General features: G+C 41.8%; 1 protein-coding gene across 2 annotated transcripts in view; it reads right to left on the reverse strand.

Annotated features, from left to right (window-relative positions):
• POLQ (DNA polymerase theta) overlaps positions 1–20,511 on the reverse strand; it is a 98,177-nt gene that overhangs the window by 63,768 nt on the left and 13,898 nt on the right. For both annotated transcript variants that reach the window (XM_058661953.1, XM_058661954.1), the window contains 3 exons: positions 19,750–19,896; positions 11,977–12,189; positions 858–1,000 (listed from right to left, as the gene is read on the reverse strand). In XM_058661953.1, the coding sequence (XP_058517936.1) occupies positions 858–1,000; positions 11,977–12,189; positions 19,750–19,896 (503 nt within the window). The remainder of the gene's footprint in view (positions 1–857; positions 1,001–11,976; positions 12,190–19,749; positions 19,897–20,511) is intronic.

Genomic DNA, 20,511 nt, shown 5'->3' on the forward strand with positions numbered 1-20,511 from the left:
CAGACCTCAGCAGGCTGGCGTGTGCATGGAAAACCTTCCTAAATGGACACATGAAACACTGGACTGCACCTCCTTTGAGGAATCTGAAGACAGAATGATTTCCTCTTTCACCTGATTTTTTTCGTAGTTTTTAAAGCATCTAATCATGTGTATTTGACACTATAATTTTATTTTAATGCCATCAAGCATTATATGGAAGTGGATACAGTTTTTACCTTTTCTCTAATTAAAAAGAAATGTTAAAATAAAGAATATGCAAAAACTAATAAAAAGCCATCTGGCATTTGGGTTTTCATTATTGTTTTGAAATTCACCATTTCAGGTGCCGGAGCAACAGCTCAACTAGCTAATCTTCTGCCCATGAGCATCAGGACCCCACATGAGTGCCAGTTCGTGACCCCGCTATTTCAGTCCATATCCAGCTCCCTGCCTGTGGCCTGGGAGAGCACCAGAGAATGGCCAAGTCCTTGGACCCCTGAACCCACATGGGAAACCTGGAAGGAGCTCCTGCTCCTGGCTTCGGATCAGCTCAGCTCCAGCCATTGCGGCCATTAGCAGAGTGAACCAGCAAACGGAAAATTTCCCTCTCGCTCCTTCTCTCTATAAATCTGCTTCTCCAAGAAAAACAAAAACAAAATAATCTTTTAAAAAATTAAACTTTACCATTACAGCACTAACTTTATCAGACTCCAGAAACCAACTGCATACACACACACATAGTGTTTATAGATTCAGGCTTGGGAACGCTGTAACTATAATAATGTTACAGAGAAACACAGAGTTAATATTCTTCACACACCAAAGTTCTACTGTAAAATAAGTGTAAAAAAGCAAATGATAATTTAGTGAACTCTTACCTCCAGAATAGCTCGAACCATACTGGCAGTTACTTCTTCTCCTTCTTGTTTTCCCAGACAGCTACGAACAGGTTTTAGAGATCCTTGAAGTAGAGCTATTCCTTTTGATTTCTCAGAGTTCTTACAAACTAAGATACTCTCACCTATAATCAAAAACCATATGTTATTTGTAAAATGCCAATGCATTTCCGTAAGACATCTGCTACAGAGAATTTATGTTGGCTTGCTTATTTAAATGGAGATAAGAGACGACAGTAGCTGTCACAAAATTGTAGCTGTTGCCTTTTTTCCTGGCTTTGGGCAGCATGGAATTACAATATGCTACTTTAAAATATGCTACTTCAGCATAAGGATTACTTTGAACTGAAGGCAACTGAAAAGCAGAGAGAGAACTTTTTGTCCTCTCCCAATCTTCCTGAAAATAGCATTTCTTGTGTTCCCCCGCCCCTTTCCAACAGCAGTCACAGAACCACCCCATCATGGCAGTCCCCGGTCAGTACAGAGAAGATCTGCACAAACCTTACAATCTTATCTTCCATTAGCTTCCCCCAAATTATTGATCTGCTCACAATTTTTGTCCTTAGAAACCCAAACACTATTTTCCTTGCTCTGTCATTTTTCCCAATGTATCGCCTTTTGTTGAAGTGCTAAATATGTCCCAGGTTGAACAGCAATTTGGGTCTTATTTTCAGTAAGAGCCCTCAGGTGTATAAAAATTCAATTACTAACATCAATTAAGGTTCACATGCCTTTTCGTTTTAACTAGTTGTCCCCAGCTGCAGAACCTAAGAAAGAAAATACTTTTGTTCCCCAACAGGATTTAACCACTATAATTTACAATCAAATAACTAATACAAATGCTCTGTAAAATCCCAATGCAAATTCAAAACACAGATAGCCAAAAATTAGAATTTTGCTAAATAACTGGTTTTTTTTTTAGGTTATGACAAGCAAACAAATTAAAACACAGAAAAACACATGTAAATTAGGGAAATACACAAACATGAAATTTTTATACAGGGCAAGCATGCGTCTAGTGGTTAAGACACCAGTAAAATGCCCACATCCTATTTCAGAACGCCTCAGTTCAGATCCCACCTCTAGTCCTCAAGTCCAGCTTCCTTCTACTGGGAACCCTGAGAGGCAACAGGTAACAGCTTAAGTAGTTGCGGGAGACACAAACTGAATCCCTGGCTCCTGGCTCAGCCGTGTCATTGAAGAAAGCCAACTTACCAATGATCCTCAGACAAAAACACCTGTCAGAACTAGAAAATTTGGGAATAAGCCTGAGGCATCCAAATAGAACACAGAACTAGAAATGCGCACACACATCCTAGCACAAGAGAAAAGAGCTTCACTTTGTGTTGCTTCTTCCCTCTGCTAAACAAAGCAGGAGTCCCCAGAGCTCTTTGCTTTTGCCGTCAGTTTCTACAGAGAACACAGAGCTTAGCTACAACACCTGGAATGTGAAACAATTCAAGGAAGGAGACAGCACACAGTTCTTGGTGGTAAGCTCTGTGAATGTGCCAGCAGTGGCACTTAACCAAGAGACAAGTCAACCACATGGCCTACCTGCAGGGCTGAGCTAGTCATGCCCTGGAGTCGCAGGGAATTCAGCTCAGCTTGAATTCCTGCTGGCCAACCTCCAACCAGCCTCTCGCCTCACCCTCAAACCAAGAAACTACCAAGAAAGAGAAACAATTCTAAAGCAGTTCAGCAGCAAGCAGAAGGCAGTTCTCCTACAACTACGGATTTAAGTAACGTTTGGCTCAACCTCAAGGCCCTCCAGCACACCAGGCAGCAACTCTGAGCCACATTTCTACTGAGGATAGCTGATAACCCCAACCTTTCCAAGTAAAATCTCCTTCTAACCCTGGGGCCGGCAACACCATCCAAGTGCAGATCTTAACCAGCAACACCACCTGGCCAGGTAAAATATATCAGGCTCCAGCCCAATCACAGGTGATTATAGTCCGCAGTGAGCGACTTTCATTACAGAGCTTAGTAGGCTCTCACCTGGGACCACTGCTCAAGCAGCAATCCCACCTGAAACCAATGTCAGTTCATCTACCCACAAAACTCAAAACAAGTTCTGTCTGCCCAGGGTCATGACCAGCTGGCTCACTCAGAATCGTTCCAATTTTAGTATATGTGCTGCCGAAGCGAGCACTCTCAGAATCAAAGCCATGGCTAATAAGTGCAACTATCCATGCCAAACTACAGTAAAAACCAGAAGATACAGCCGTCTCCTGAAATAGGTAGACATAAATAAAAGACAGAAGGATTACCAAGAAAGAAAACAAAGCTTCCAACCAAAGGCATTTTTAAAAAGAAACATCTAGGGCCCGGCGGCGTGGCCTAGCGGCTAAAGTCCTCGCCTTGAAAGCCCCGGGATCCCATATGGGCGCCAGTTCTAATCCCGGCAGCTCCACTTCCTATCCAGCTCCACTTCCCATCCAGCTCCCTGCTTGTGGCCTGGGAAAGCAGTCGAGGACGGCCCAAAGCCTTGGGACCCTGTACCCACGTGGGAAAACCTGGAAGAGGTTCCTGGTTCCCGGCTTCGGATCGGCGTGCACCGGCCCGTTGCGGCTCACTTGGGGAGTGAATCATCGGACGGAAGATCTTCCTCTCTGTCTCTCCTCCTCTCTGTATATCTGACTTTGCAATAAAAATAAATCTTTAAAAAAAAAAAAAAGAAACATCTAAGAAATCATAAAGAATTAAGAATAATATTCCTTAGTTGCATGAACTACAGGAATATGTTATGCCAAGCAGAAGTAACTCCTGAAGGAGATGAGTGTATCAGAGAACAAGGAAACTTATCACAAGCAGAAACACCTGGCAACCCTGGAACACAAACAGCCTCAATGCTATCTTTGCCAAGGTCAAACAGACACTCTTATCCAGAAATGTTTTAAAAGGCCAAGTCTGCACAGGACAATACCTGCCAGGATGACACATCACAAATACATGTGCTGCTCTACCTGCTGTCACTGATGACACCTCCTGAGGCCAAAGCTCTTCACCAAATCACCCTCAGAGACTACATATGCCAGCAAGCCTCTGGAAGGACTCAAGCTACTTTCCAAACAGCCTTCTGATAAGTAACTTCTCCCTCCTTTAACACTCCTCTTCATGGGACTTGTCACAGTCCCTTGCCTTAACTTACCTTTCTTTCAAAAACTTGTTCATGTTCAAATGCAGAAAATTTCTAATTAAACCTTTAACCAGCTCCTCTTACAGGGATATCTGCCTCTTCTAACCCAGCATTCCTCCCGCAACCACCAGGAGACCATCGCCTAGATAACCCAGCATCCCAGTTCAACTCGAAGAAGCCATGGAGAATATCACAGCTTTTTCTCTATATATATCAAAAGGGAAGAATATAAGGAGGGACTCTGAGGACTGATCCAATCATCCTGCACTCAGTGCCACCTTGACTGCTTGCTAACCCAGTGCTGCCCTAGGTCTTGGCCCCCTTGAAATCCTAGTTACCCAGCATATTTCATAAACCTCCTAGCTCTCAACCCCCTTAAAGCCTACTTGCCTAATCAAGCTTAGTGACCTTCAGGTTTAAACTATGCACTCAACCAATCCCTTGAGGCGTACATTCCTGGTGTCCGCCTCCAGCCGCATCTGCCAATCCCTGACCCCCACATCCCCAGCTCCCTACCTGGAGGCCATAAAAGATGCCGCTTCCCTTCTCGCTCTTCCTCCTGTTCTCTTTGCTTTTCTTGTCCTCTGCTCTATTTTCTCTGTCTTCCTCTTCTCTGTGCTCTGCTCTCACCTTCTCCCTACCCCACACTACCACCCTCGCTGAAATAAAAGCTTCTTGTGTGGCTCACTTACTGTGTCCAGCATCTTGGGTTTGTGGAAAAAGCTAAAAATATACATTAAAAAACAAACACACACACACAAATTAGGAAAACAAAACAAGCAGCTTAAAAATGAAATACAAGGCTCCGGCAGTGTGGCCTTGCGGCTAAAGTCCTCACCTTGAACGCCCCGGGATCCCATGTGGGCGCCGGTTCTAATGCCGGCAGCTCCACTTCCTATCCAGCTCCCTGCTTGTGGCCTGGGAAAGCAATCGAGGATGGCCCAATGCTTTGGGACCCTGCACCCGTGTGGGAGACCTGGAAGAGGTTCCAGGTTCCCGGCTTCAGATCGGCGCAGCACCGGCCGTTGTGGTCACTTGGGGAGTGAATCATCGGATGGAAGATCTTCCTCTCTATCTCTCCTCCTCTCTGTATATTTGATTTTGTAATAAAAATAATAAATAAATCTTTAAAAAAATGAAATACAAAACAATTTAAAACCAAATAGAAATCCTAAAAAAACAAAATTGGATTGTACACAAAACATAGCAAAGCCTCAACAGCAAGCTTAAATAAATAGAAGACTCAATTATTGCTCTCAAAGACAGTATTTAAAAGCACCTAATCAGGAAAAAAAAAAAAAAAAGAAGAAGAAGAAGAAAAGAAAATGATAGCCAATGAACAAATGAAAGAAATGGAATTATGAAATATCAAGAAACCTAGAGTCTGGCACAGTGGCGTATCATGGTAATCAATCCTCCACCTACAGGTGCTTGCATTCCATGTGGGTACCGGTTCATACACTGGCTGCTCCACTTACCTTCCAGCTCCCTGCCTGTGGTCTGGGAAAGCAGTGGAGGATGGCACAAGTCCTGGGGGCCCTGTAATGACATGGGAGACCTGGAAGACCTTCTTGCATCCTGGCTTCGGATCGGCATAGCAATGGCCACTGCAGCTATTAGCGGAGTGAACCAGCAGGTGGAAGATCTCCGTCTTTCTCTCTCTAAATCTGCCCTTAATTTATCTTTTTAAACATAAATAAATCTTTTTAAAAAAAAGAAAGGAATGAATGGAGGGAGAGAGAGAAGAAGGAAAAAAGGAAGGAAGGAAGGAAAGGAGAGAAAAAGATAAAGCAACAAAGCATGGTAAATGTTTTTGAACTGAATCCCAAAAGCACAGTCAACAAAAGCAAAAAAAAAAAAAAAAAAAAAAAAGTTGTGCCAAATGAAAAAGCTTCTGTACAGCAAAGGAAACAACAGAAGTAAGAGACATAGCCTGTATCTCATGCAATAAGATATTGTGAAGTAACCAATGAACCAACAATCGATATGAGTCAGATTGCTTATGATCTACATCAAAGAATTGCAAAACTTAATATACTTGTAAGGCCCTATGCTACTCGGAAATGGGGAGGGAGAGCAGAGAAATCTTATATCACCCTAGAAGGTGTGAGGAAGACAGGAAGTATAACCTATTAGGATCATAACTGATAACTCATAGGCAACAGACTCGAATCAGCATTAGACAATAGCAAAACTACAAAGGCATATGGGGGGAATCAGGAGTAATCCTAACAACCTCTTAACAGGAGGTCATATGCATAGAGCAGGGGGAGGACCCCAGAGTGGAGCAGGAGGAGGCTTGTATCCCAAACCTGAAGACTCCCAGATCCTCACCAAGGACTATCAGTACGAGCACCGAGAACTACATCCCAACTGCCAAGGAGACCACAGGGAAATGGAGTGCCTTTGGAGTCTGAGAACTCTGAGCTCACCCACCCCCATTTGGATCTACCACGTGGGATGGAAGAAGCCCAAATCCTGCCTTGCAGGTTCTGAGGTCATTGGAATGACAACCAAGAGCACTGAGCAGTCCGCAGAAACAGAAGAACAGTAAACTTCCTTTGGGACTAGGAAGAGGAGCTTTCTCTGGTCCTTGCTTGGTTCCGACTTTGGGTCCCCACCCTCTCTCATAATGACCATCAGGATTGCTCCAGAAACCCCTCAAAACAAACAAACAAACAAACAAGAAACTAGAATAGATAGAGAACAACAAGGAAAGCTTAGAAACAGACAGGAAACAGTCAGCAGGGATGCACTTATAACTCACTGGGTGGGACACAAAGATTAGTTACTCCTCACTGGGGTATTGAAGATTTCTCTGCACACCCCTCCTAAAACTGTTCACCTAAACTGTTGACATATGTCTTGTTAGAGTTATAGAGTTAGACTACCCGAAAAACAGCCAGGTTCAGCAAAATCATGCTTCAACACTATAAACTGCTAAATACTAAAATTAAAATAGGCATGAGACAGCTGAATAGTAATCTGTAGCCATTTTGAGATGTATAAAACCTGGTTATATATAAACTAAAACTGAAATGTCAATGTAGAAGTCACAGGATGTGGTTCAGAACTTGCATTCTTTTTTTTTTTCTCTCTTTTAACACACTGGTTACTCAATACCATGTCAACTAATTTCATAACGTTATAAATTGTTACTGATGTTATGTCAGGGCTTTTAATTGATCGGGATGATACTCTGCCGGCTCTACCTTCAGACCAGAGGTGGTCTCCCCAAGAAACCGTTGAACTTATCTGGACAATAAGATGCTGGACTGTATGCTTGGTAGATGGTTGCAATGAAAGAATCTCAACTGAATTTGAACTGTGGTAATGCAATAAGGTGGAAGAATCCACCATGGGGTGGGGGGTTGGGGGAGGGGTGGGAGGGAATCCAGGTGCCTATAAAACTGTGTCACATAATGCAATATAATCAATAAAAAAAAGAATTAAGAGACAATTCATGGATTGGGAGACAATAGTTACAAACCATATATTAGATAAGAGACTAATATCCAAAATATATAAGAAACTCAAACTGATGAGCTGAAAGCTAAGATACACTAAGAAGAATTAAGAGAAAACTCACAGGTCGGAAGACAATATTTTCAAGTCCTATAGCAGGTAAGAGACTAATGTCCAAAACATATAAGGAACTCAAACAAATGATGAGACAGAAGCTAAGATGTACTACTTCAGCCACAGGCAGGAGGGCAGAGGAAAGGAAGAGTTTAACTGACAGGTTGGAACAAAAAAAAAAAGGTAGGAGAAGAGAAAAACAGCACCACTTTCCTTTCCCACATAAGCCCTCAAGACTATTACAAGTTAAATGTAAGAATTTATGCTTTTTTTTCACCAAACTTTCATGATAAAATACCCTGGCTGCTTAGATACAGTGGACATTTTTCCAAAGGTGAATGCTGCTGGAGGCTTGGGGGAAAAGAACAGAATGATGAATACAAGAGGCTGGACAGCGGAGGGAAGAGGGAGATCTACAGACACACCATGTTTCAAACAGCAGAAATAAATGGTAAATATTGGAGGTGATAATCAGATTGAGCCAATCATTCTACATTACATACCTACATGATAGCAGTACTTTGTACCTGAGTACACAATATCATAATTTGTTGACATCCATATGTTAAAAATCACATGAACAAAATTTAGCACTTTGCTCTTATAATGGCTATTAAAGAAACCAATTTAGGAGAAAAAAAATCAAAACTATTTTGTTCTATTTTGTTCAACAAAATAGAATAGCATTTTCAGGATGAGCAAGACATGGGGAAATGTCCCAATGAATGTCAGTGCATATGTTCCGGTTCCTGCTCTCACTCATCTGGGAAGGTTTCACTCATGTCACACAGGGAAATCAAAGCTAGGCGAAGTCAAAGCATTCATTCCTGACAGCTGAGCTTCAGCACCGGTATTGTGACACAAAGCACCATCACCATCACTGTAAAGTTCAAGGTAAACTACAGAAAAACTAAGTCATCCAATAGTTCAAAACTATTAATAGCACATTATCAAATTCACAGTAGAAAGATGCTACTCATATGAAAGGAATGACCAAGTATTTAAATCTTCATTGTGAATATGAAACAATACACTCCCATACTCCCCACTTACTTAAAATGGAATATCATGGCAAGAAGTCTTTAAGAGCCCATAAGCAATGTTATTTTAGTTCTGTTTGATTGCCGATTACCTTAGGGCACCAGTCTTCCCATTGTGCTTTCCCATGACAAACACACCCTAGAAATGTAGCAAGGCAAACAAGATCTCATCTCCCCCATTAAGTTACAGAATCTCTGGCCCTAAAGGGAGAACTCCATATGAAATGGACTTAGACTTCACCTTCCAGAGCTGAATCAACTAAGAATTCAAAGGGGCAGGCAAACAGAAATGGGAAGGGAGTATCTTAGTCTCTTTGCCCCATCTTTCTAAACATATACATGGAGTCTGCATATTTTATAGGTAAAGAGAAAAAGATAAATTTATCTGATGGCTACTGTAGAGTAAATTTAACAAATTAGAAGCTTTTCATCACCAGAATTTTTCAGGCTTAAAATAGATAGCCCTTCAGCAATTGCATATAGTTCATTTGTTATTAGGACTGAGAATGACAGCTGTCCCTTAATGGCCATTATCTTATTCTTCCTTTGACAAAGTACTGTTAATTAGGCACTTGGCCACTCAGGTAAAAGACTGCAATCCCCAGCTCCCTCACAGTGGAGGAATGGAACCATGTAATTACATTCCAGCCAACTGTGCATGAGAAGAAACACCACCCCCCATAACTTCTAGGTAGTCCCCAAAATGGGTAGGGCATGCCCTTAACTACCTCATTTCCCTTTTCTGTTGGCTGAAATGCAGATACAATGACATAGACTAGACTGGTTATCTTTTATCATGGGGCAGAAATTATATTGCTGAAGATAGAAAAACAAAATATAAAACAAGGTCCCTAACACAACAAATTCACTGTATCAGTCTCACATGAATTGCAATAGTACTGTTGCTTAGGAAATAAACTTTTCAGGGACTGGCTCTGTGATGCAAGCTAAGCCAGCATCAGCAATGCTGGCATCCCATTTGGATGCAGGCTCAAGCCCTGGCTGGTCTGCTTCTGAATCAGTTCCCAGCTACCATGCCTGGGAAAGCAGCAAAAATGGTCTCTGTACCCATAAGGGAGACTCCGATGAAGCTGCTAGCTTCAGCCTGACCCAGCTGAGACCCTTGCAAAAACAACGACAGAAACTTCTAAATTCTTTTTCTTTTTAATATCTATTTATTTATTTTAAAGGCAAAGTTACAGAAAGAGAAAGGGAGATCATCCATCACTGGTTCACTCCTCAAACAGCCAAAAGAAACCAGGAGCCAGGAACTCCATCCAGTCTCCCACAGGCTGGCAGAGGCTCAAGCTTTTGTGTCATATGCCACCCATTTAGGATGCTGGTGTTGCAAGAGACACCTTAACCCACAGTGCCATAATGCCAGCCCAACCTCCACCTTTCTCATTAAATTAGCCTTTTTTTATAAGAGTAAAATTATATTCTAACTAGTCCAGTCACCAATATACAGCCCACTCTCGTTATCTGTGGCATTTATGTTCCACAAAAACTGAATATCAATGAGTACTCAAACTGCTGCAGAGAGAATAGAGGACTAATACAGCCTGCAATAAAACATTATTGTCAATCAGTCAACACAAACTTTGTTTTACTATGCTTCTCAATATATACATTATTGATTCTTAACAGCAAGCTCAAAGCCAACAGTGGGATAGCTCATGTCTGAAGGGAGCTCATTTAACACTATTTTCTCCAGAAGGTACATCCTCAAATTCCCTAAGGAATATCAGATAACACTTCAGGACCATAGTTGAAGGTCATTTTCAACAATGTAATCACAAAAAAAAAAAAAAGAGAGAATGTGAAAAAGTGGGATTAGGTAGACTAACATAAGGATACTTGCTTAGAATAAGAAAGCTGAAACAAAACATAGAGGTTGTCTTCAGACCCCAGCAAACTGCTCTTGGAAGGACTCAAATTTCTTACAGCTCTGCACATTTCCAAAAGGTCCCCTAAGGAACTGATACAGGAGTTTTCATTAGTCTAGTGAGTGATCAAATTCACAAACAGGAAATTGATTAACACTGAGGACTGACTAGATTTGGGGAGTTAACACACCAAGTCATTTTATTCTAAAAGTTGCTTCCTCAGAAACTACTCAGCTTTTGTGCCCAAAATTTCTACCTATGCTCCCAAGGTTTTCCCATTTCTACTTGATTTCCTAATTTCTCTTCAGAAGCCTCAAAGCTGTTCGCCTGTGTAATACTAGAGCTGATTATGTCCTTAAAAAGAAAGATGCAGTGACAGGGAATGTGCCGCCCAAGGTTCTTAAACGTCAGAAGACTCATAACAATTTTGTGTCACCCAATGATGTGCAGCACAGGTTATAAATTAGTTTTGCTGCTGCCTTGATGTTTGATTCAAGTCTTTTATTGCTTAACATAAAATTTTTGCCTGGTAATAACATCATTTACTGGTGCAAGGTAAGAAACTGAAAGATATTCTCAGAGCCAGCACTAATTTGGAGAGAACAACACAAGATATAAAGCTCCTAGTTCTGAAGGTGACAGTGCCTCCCAGCTTTGACCTCTGGGCCAGTCACCTACAGAATAAAAAGTCATATTGATTTACACAACAATGAAATGTTTTGTTGTGTATAATAAAAAAGCAAAATTTTCTTTTTACGTACGTAGCCACCAAGAGTTGATCTATGAACACAGATTGGGCTAGGCAGGGAATTGGAGAAAAGGAGCTGAGACTAGTAGTACCAGCAGAGCCCAGCACAGCCTGAAACACCACTCCTTTCAAAAGTGTTCCAACGTGGCTGCTGGCTCAGTATACCCACTTGCTCATGCACCTGAGCCTCGCTTCCTCATTACACACAAGACATCATGACAACCACGTAAAGACAGAAGCCCTGTATGGAAACACCATAATCAACAACTCCCCAGAAAGTATCACTTGCACTGAAGCCTTGCCCAAATCCTGCCCCATTGGATTTTCAATTAAGTCCCCACCTCCTACTCAATAAAGGGAACTTTGGTAGGGACAGCAGACATTCTTTCCTCTTGGAGCCAGTATGCCCACTTTCAGATTTCATTATGTACTAAACCTTTAAACCCTGCTTTCCTTCTTACATGTAATTAATTTAATATATGTGAATGCTTTGAATTCTCATAGCAGGACAAGAACTCGGGGTAAGATAAGCTGGGGACCCCATTCCCACAACATATTTAATATAAATATTAAATGAATCAAAAATGCATTAGTACAGTATATAATAAAGAAATACAGTATGAGGAGAAATAAGTTGCCAGGTACTAGTCAAATTTTACATAGACAGTCCTTCGGTAATGCTATTGCAATTACATTCAAGCTCACTTACCTATTGTGTCTACACCCTTCCTGCCAGCACGACCAACCATCTGCTTGTAAGTAAGAACATCTAGAGTTCGACCACTAAAAACAGGAGTCCGAATAATCACACGACGTGCAGGCAAATTCACCCCAGAAGACAAAGTAGAAGTTGCTGCCAACACTCGAATGAGCCCTTGACGGAAGGCTCCTTCAATGACATCCCTCTCCTCAAAAGTAAGGCCTTAAAAAGACAGACAAGGGGCTTCTGTATTATATAACATTAAACAATGGTTAACCTACAAGGAAAATGTAACTCTTGATCACTTACAAATGGGTCCAAGAATTTGCTACAAGCTCCTTAAGGTTACTTTATGCTATCATTATCACTGTAAACAAAGAAATGAGTATAATCTGCCACTTCCAGGATATTTCAACTTCTAGACCTGGAGGAAGCAAAATTTTCTTGGTTTATGTTTTGTGGAATAAATGTCTCTGTTGCACTACTTATGCCCTACTACTGCGACATGAAAGCAGACACAGAACAAATGGGCATGACTGTGTTCTAATAAAACTTTATTTACACAAACAGGCTAGATTGCACCAACATATTATAGTTTGTCAACCCATTTTATGTATATATAAAAATCTAACTTTAAGTGTATTTTTAACTTTAAATAAAGGGGTTAAATTTCTAACTTAGAAACTATATGTTCTTCATCATATGCTTAGCACATTAATTCACTGATATTCAAATTATTGCAATTTTGACAACTCAACCATACAACTGGCAGATACTTCTAGCCCTTTCCAAAGGCCATATGACAAATTCTAACATTAATCTGATTTTGATATATTTGAGCAAATATTTCAGTACTCCTTAACACAAAAGACTTGGCTTGCAAGTGCCACCCCAATCTAAATTTTAAGAAAACAAAATGCAGAAGAGACTCGCAAGATGGCCGACATAGGAGGAAGACTGTGAGAGAGCTCACAGACAGAGAGGGCTAGAACGCGACAAAAGCGTAAGTGGAGCAGCATAGAACTACAGGGAGAAGAACGTGAAGTTCCCTGGACAGTGTGGAGCCAAAAAAATCCACACAACTCGGAAGAGCAACCAGGGAAAAACAAAGCAAAGGACAGGGAAGACGACTTTCCGCTCCTGACCTGCTGAGTCACCTCTGAGTGCAGACGCTGAAAGCCGCCGAACCCACCCAAAGACCGACCTGAAGACGCTGTGGCCGTGAGGACCGGAGGTGATTGGGACCCGCTGGCATCTGCTCACCCTGGTCACCAGGACTCGCCAGGACCTGCCCCGCTGCGGACACCAGGACCCTGAATCACCGGGACCCGCCGGCATCTGCCCACCCTGGTCGCCAACCCCCGGGACCTGCACCAGCTGCAGCCTCCAGGCTCCATCGCGACCCGCGCGGAGACCAGCAACGGACGCAGCAGTCGGGAGACGCACTGGCGGCCAGGATTCCCACCAGAGGAAGAGGCAGACTGCAAGAACCTGAGGTTTGAGTGAGTTGGGTGGGGACAGTGGTGGGTTGGAAGCTTCGGGAGTTGGCCCCCCAGGGGCACGGACAGAGCCTGAACACAATTGGTCTCCCCGCCCCTCCCCCCCCCCAGGCTCCAGCCTCTAGAGACACAGGGCGAGTGCCTTGAGACTGCCAAAACTGTGTCTGGGAGAAAGGCAAAAGGCACACTGGATACTCCCCCGTGCCTTTGCGGTGTGGCACTCAGCTGGGCGGTGCTATCCCACAGGAACCCAAGCACGCCTCTGGGCTGGGCAGTTCCCTGCTAGCGCAGGGGCGGTCGGTCCCCTGCAAGTGCTGGGGTGGGCGGACCTGCGCAGGAGGCGTTTCCAGAGAGCACCTGGAACACGCCCTATAGTCCCTTGCTCCGAGCCCTGTGATCCAGTAAACAGGGGGCGCGCACAGAGAGTGCCTTCACTCCCCCACGCCCTGTGGTAGCATACCTGTAGGGGACGAGCTGAGAGTGCGCTTTGAATCCTCTGGGCCCTGGAAGAGGCGCCCTGAGGTCCAGTGTTCTGGAGACGCACCAAAAGTGCCTTGAAAATTCCCACACCCTGCTACTCCACGCCTGCAGACTCCGATCTCTACAGGATAGTGCTTGGAGACCCCTCAGCACACTGGTGCCTAGGTCTCTCAAAAAAGAAACACTAACACAATGGGAAGAAATACCAGAAAAGGTAATGATCCAGATGAGAGTGCCAACACCCTACCAATAAAGGATCGAAAGCCAATGTCTATTTCGGAGATGCGAGATGAAGACATAGAAGATCTACCAGACAAGGAATTCAAAAAAATAATGTTAAAATATGTCAGAGACAATGAGAAGAATTGGGAGGACTTCAAGGAATTCAAGAACCACATAGCCTCAGAAATACAACAAATGAAAAGTAAAATCCTTGACTTAGAGCACAAAATTGAGAGCCTAACCAACAGAACAAATACAGCAGAAGAGAGGATCTCTGAAACGGAAGACACACAAAACGAACACACCCAGTTCATGAAACAGCTGGAGACAAGTCTGAACAAAGCCAATAAGACCATACAAGAAATGAAAGACAACCTCAGAAAATCAAATATTAGGATTATTGGCCTTCCTGAAGGAGCGGAAAAAGAATCAGGAATGCAAATGGTGCTCGACGAAATTATACAGGAAAACTTTCAAAACACTTGGAACATGAATCCAGCTCAAATCCAGGACGGTCAGAGGACTCCCAGCAGATATGACCCAAAGCGATCTTCACCCAGACATATGGTGCTCAAGTTCCACTCCAACGAAGACAAAGAAAGAATCCTGAGACAAGTACGAAGCAGAGAAAAGATCACATACCGGGGAAAACCAATCAGGATCACGGCTGACTTTTCTGAAGAGACCTTACAAGCAAGAAGAGAATGGACAAAGATCTTCCAAATCCTGAATCAGAACAACTGTCAACCAAGACTATTGTACCCAGCAAAGATCTCATTCGTATTTGAGAACGAAATCAAATACTTCCACAGCAAAGAGAAATTAGAAGAATATGCCAGCACAAAACCAGCTCTACAAAATCTCCTTAGAAATGCACTAATTCCAGAAAAAAAGGAGGTGAATCATAAGCAAAGATGGCAAACAGGAAGGTCTCCCCACTAAAGTCCACACAAGGAAGGGCAATAACACAGATATCAACACCCACAAAAACAAGTATGGCAGGGCAAAATCACAACCTCTCAATTTTAACTCTCAACACAAATGGCCTGAACTCACCAATCAAAAGGCATAGATTAACAGAATGGATTATCAAACAGCACCCAACTATCTGTTGCCTACAAGAGACACATCTAACCAGAAGAGATTCAAAGAAGCTGAAAGTGAAAGGTTGGAAACAGATATTTCATGCCAATGGACGAGAAAAAAAGGCTGGGGTAGCTGTCTTAATTTCAGATGATGTGGACTTCAATCTGACACACATCAAAAAGGACAGGGAAGGACATTATATATTGGTGAAGGGACTGATCCATCAGGAAGTAATTACCATTGTGAACATATATGCACCAAATTCAAACGCACCTAGCTACGTGAAGCAATTACTCACGGACTTAAGGGGAGACATAGATATGCACACAATAATAGTGGGTGATCTTAACACCCCACTAACAACTATAGACAGATCAACAAAACAAAAACTCAACAAAGAAACAACAGAACTCATACAAACAATAGAACAACTGGACTTGGTTGACATTTATAGAATTTTTTACCCTAAGGCCACAGATTATACATTTTTTTCAGCAGTGCATGGCACCTTCTCCAGGATCGACCACATGATAGGACACAAAGCAAACCTAAATAACTTCAAAAAGATAGGAATCATACCATGTACCCTCTCAGACCACCACGGAATGAAGCTGGAAATCAGCAATTCAAAATGCCCCAGGAAATACAGAAACTCTTGGAGGCTGAACAATATGCTACTAAACGAACAATGGATCAGAGAAGAAATTAAAGATGAGATCAAAAAATTTATGGAAACCAATGAAAACTCTGACACAACATTCCAAAATTTGTGGGACACTGCCAAAGCAGTGCTACGGGGTAAACTCATCGCAATTGGAGCTCATGTCAAGGCCCAAGAGAGGCGCCAAATACAGGAACTAAACACACACCTCCAGGAACTGGAAAAACAACAGCAGAAGAGCCCCACACACAATAGGAAACAAGAAATCATCAAAACAAGGGAGGAAATCAACCAGATAGAAATAAAAAAAACCATACACAAAATCAATGAATCAAAAAGCTGGTTTTTTGAGAAGATAAACAAGATAGACACTCCACTGGCCCGACTGACAAAGAAAAAACAAGAGAAGGCAAGAATTAACAACATAACAACAGACACCGCATCCATTAAGGCCATAATCAGAAATTACTACAAAGCACTGTACTCCAACAAATCAGAAGATCACCAAGAAATGGAAAAGTTCTTAGACTTCTACCACTTGCCAAAACTTAGCCCAGAGGCAACAAACGACCTGAACAAACCCATAACTGAAGTAGAGATTGAATCAGTGATTAAAGACCTCCCAACAAGGAAAAGCCCAGGCCCAGACGGCTTCACTCCAGAATTCTACAAAACATTCCGAACAGAGCTGACCCCAATCCTCTACAAACTCTTCAAAACAACAGAAAAAGAGGCAACCCTTCCAAACTCATTCTATGAAGCCAACATTACCTTAATCCCAAAACCAGACAGAGAACTAACAGAGAAGGAAAACTACAGGCCAATCTCTTTGATGAACATTGATGCTAAGATTCTCAACAAAATCCTAGCCAACAGAATTCAAAAACACATCAGACAGATCATTCATCCAGATCAAGTAGGATTCATCCCTGGAATGCAGGGATGGTTCAACATTCGAAAATCTATAAATGTGATACACCACATCCAAAAATTGAAAAACAAGAATCACATGATAGTATCAATAGATGCGGAAAAAGCTTTCGACAAAATCCAACATCACTTCCTACTAAAAACCCTAACCAAGGTAGGCATAGATGGAAAAATCCACAACATAATTAAAGCAATATATGAAAAACCCAATGCCAGCATCATACTGAATGGAGAAAAGCTGGAACCCTTCCCACTGAGATCTGGAACAAGACAGGGATGTCCACTTTCTCCACTACTATTCAACATAGTCCTAGAGGTACTCGCTGAGGCCATAAGACAAGAAAAAGAAATCAGAGGAATCCAAATGGGAAACGAAGAAGTCAAGCTCTCACTATATGCAGATGATATGATTCTTTATGTAGAAGAGCCAAGAGACTCAATACAGAGACTGCTAGAACTTGTACGAGAGTTTGGTAGAGTGGCAGGGTACAAAATTAATGAACAAAAATCAACAGCCATAGTGTATGCGAACAGCCCCAAGATGGAAAAAGACTTAACCAGCAAGATACCATTCAAAATAACAGAGAAAAGTATGAAATATCTGGGAATAAATCTAACCAAAAATGTAGAAGACTTATTTGAAGAAAACTACAAACCACTTAAAAAACAAATTGAACAAGACCTCAAAAGATGGAGTAATATCCCATGCTCCTGGATAGGTAAAATCAATATCATTAAAATGTCTATACTGCCAAAAGCAATATATACATTCAACGCAATCCCAATCAAATTGCCCAAAATATTCTTCATGGAACTGGAAACAATGATCCAAAGGTTCATCTGGAAGCACAAAAAACCACGGATAGCTAGAACTATCCTGAAGAACAGGAAGTTAGCAGGGGGAATCACAGTTCCGGACCTCTGGACATACTATAGGGCAGTGGTTATCAAAACAGCGTGGTACTGGCACAAAGATAGAGAGGAAGATCAATGGAGCAGAATAGAAACGCCAGAAGGAAACCCACACAGATACAGCCAAATAATCTTTGACAAAAAGACAAACGACAACCCAGGCAAATGGGAAGGTCTGTTCAATAAATGCTGCTGGGACAACTGGTTGATAGCCTGCAGAAACAAAAAAATAGATCCACATCTCTCACCATACACTAAGATCAGATCTAAATGGATAACAGATCTAAACCTACATCCAGAAACCTTCAAACTTTTGGAAGAAAATGTTGGAAACACACTGGAACACTTAGGGGTAGGCCCTCACTTCCTAAAAAAGACTCCAGATGCAGTAGAAATCAAGACCAAAATAAACAATTGGGACCTCATCAAACTAAGAAGCTTCTGTACAGCTAGAGAAACAATCAACAAAGTAAAAAGGCAACCCACAGAATGGGAGAAGATCTTCGCACACGACATAGGTGATAGAGGGCTAATATCCAGAATATACAAAGAGCTACAAAACAACCAAAATGTCAAAACAAACAACCCACTCAAGAAATGGGCACGGGAAATGGGCAGACACTTCACAAAGGAACAAACCCAAATGGCAAATAAACATATGAAAAAATGCTCAAGTTCCCTGGCAATAAGGGAAATCCAAATTAAAACATCAATGAGGTACCACCTAACGCCAGTAAGACTGGCCCACATGAATAAAAGCACCAAGGACACTTGTTGGCGAGGTTGCGGGGAAAAGGGAACCCTACTCCACTGCTGGTGGGGCTGCAGGCTGGTACAGCCTCTATGGAAATCAGTATGGAGAATATTCAAACAACTCAAATTCAACATACCGTATGATCCAGCAATAGCACTCCTAGGAATATATCCAGAACACTTGTTCTATGAGAAACCAACATGTACTCCTATGTTCATAGCAGCACAATCAGTAATTGCAAAAACATGGAAGCAGCCAAAATGCCCATCAAAAGAGGATTGGATAAGAAAGCTATGGTTCATCTACTCCATGGAATACTACTCAGCTATTAAAAAAAACAAAATGCAGTTCTTTGTGGCCAAATGGGCCAAACTGGAAACCATAATGCTAAGGGAAATGAGCCAATCCCAAAAGGTTAAATACCACATGTTTGCCTTAATTTAAGATGATATGATGTTATGTATAACATGTTATGTTTTGAATGTTATATGTTGTGTATAAACTAAAATTGAAGTATAGGTGAGGTGGTCACAGAAGGTGGCTGGGAACCCGCATTTACTTTTAACATATTGGTTACTCATTACTATGTCAATTAATTCCATAATGATGTAAATTTTTGCTGATGGTATGTTGGAGCTTTCAATTGACTGGGATGATACTCTGCTGGCTCTGTCATCAGACCAGAGAGGGTATACCTAAGAAACCGTTGAACTTGACGGGACAATAAGATGCTGGACTCTATGTTTGGTATACGCTTGCAATGGGGAAATCTCAACTGAACTTGAGCTGTGGTTATGCAATAAGGTGGAGGAATCCACCATGGTGGGAGGGTTTGGGGAGGGGTGGGGAGAACCCAAGTATCTATGTAACTGTGTCACATAATACAATGTAATTACTGAAGTTAAATAATAAATAATTAAAAAAAAAAAAAAAAAAAAAGAAAACAAAATGCAGAAAGGTTTAGAATTTCTGTTTTCTGTATTCTAAACAGAACTCATTAAAAGTAACAAGTTTAGAATTCATTTCCCCAGGGGCCTCAAAACATCTTAATCTAATATGCATATACTAAACAAACAAGTAAACTTTAACATGTTTGCTCTAACTCTTAATTTTGGTCACGCAAGTTTTGAAAATAATCAAAGAGTATTAAGTTTAACAAGAATAAATGCATATAAATATAAAAAGGATGGGATTTGGGGAGAGAAGATTTTTTAGTAACAGAGTATAAATATGAATACCTGCATGATGAAATGCCACTCCCCATGGTACAGTTTTTCGTAACACAGAGTCCAGTCCTGAAGGCAAACGTTTCAACTGGTCTATCACTTCCAGGAGTCCCTTCTGTTCCAGAATCACTGGTGGAAATTCAGGTGGTTTTACCAATCCTATAACCCAAAACATAAATAAATAATAACACTGGGCAGCTCTGGCTAGACATCTTCCAGTGCTTCCTGCGTAAGTGATAATAGAACTAAATGCAAAGGAATTGGCTCAGAAACTGCTGCAAAGCACGATTACTGACAGATCTTTTCAAGTAGCACTGCCCATCTCTCAGCCCTGGACACTGTCATATCATTGCTATGCATTATGACCTAGATATGAAGAACTCGTAAATCGTCCCAGATAATTGTAATGTAAGTCAGTTAGGAAACTGTCTCAGGGTGAAGAGAAGCCTACAGGGCTGATTATAGGATCAGCTGAAAGAAGGGGAAGATTAGCCACTGAGCCATTGCATCAGCCCTCTCTGCCCCCTGACTTTCCTATTTAAATACATAATCTATGCAGCATCGTGGGTATCAGCCAGGAACCTGGTTTTCTGTGAAAACTGTCACAGTCTCTTTGGCACTATGTGTTAATCATCACACATTACATTTCTGTACTGTTCTCAGTAACATTCTCCACAAGCAACTTTCTACATAAACCCAGGACCCTAAAACCCTGAAGACGATCAGCCTAAACAAGTGTCCATACCCATCATGGGGAGGAGAGGGTTAGAAGCA

Source organism: Ochotona princeps, chromosome 3 (assembly GCF_030435755.1).
Source record: "Ochotona princeps isolate mOchPri1 chromosome 3, mOchPri1.hap1, whole genome shotgun sequence".
NCBI lineage: Eukaryota > Metazoa > Chordata > Mammalia > Lagomorpha > Ochotonidae > Ochotona > Ochotona princeps.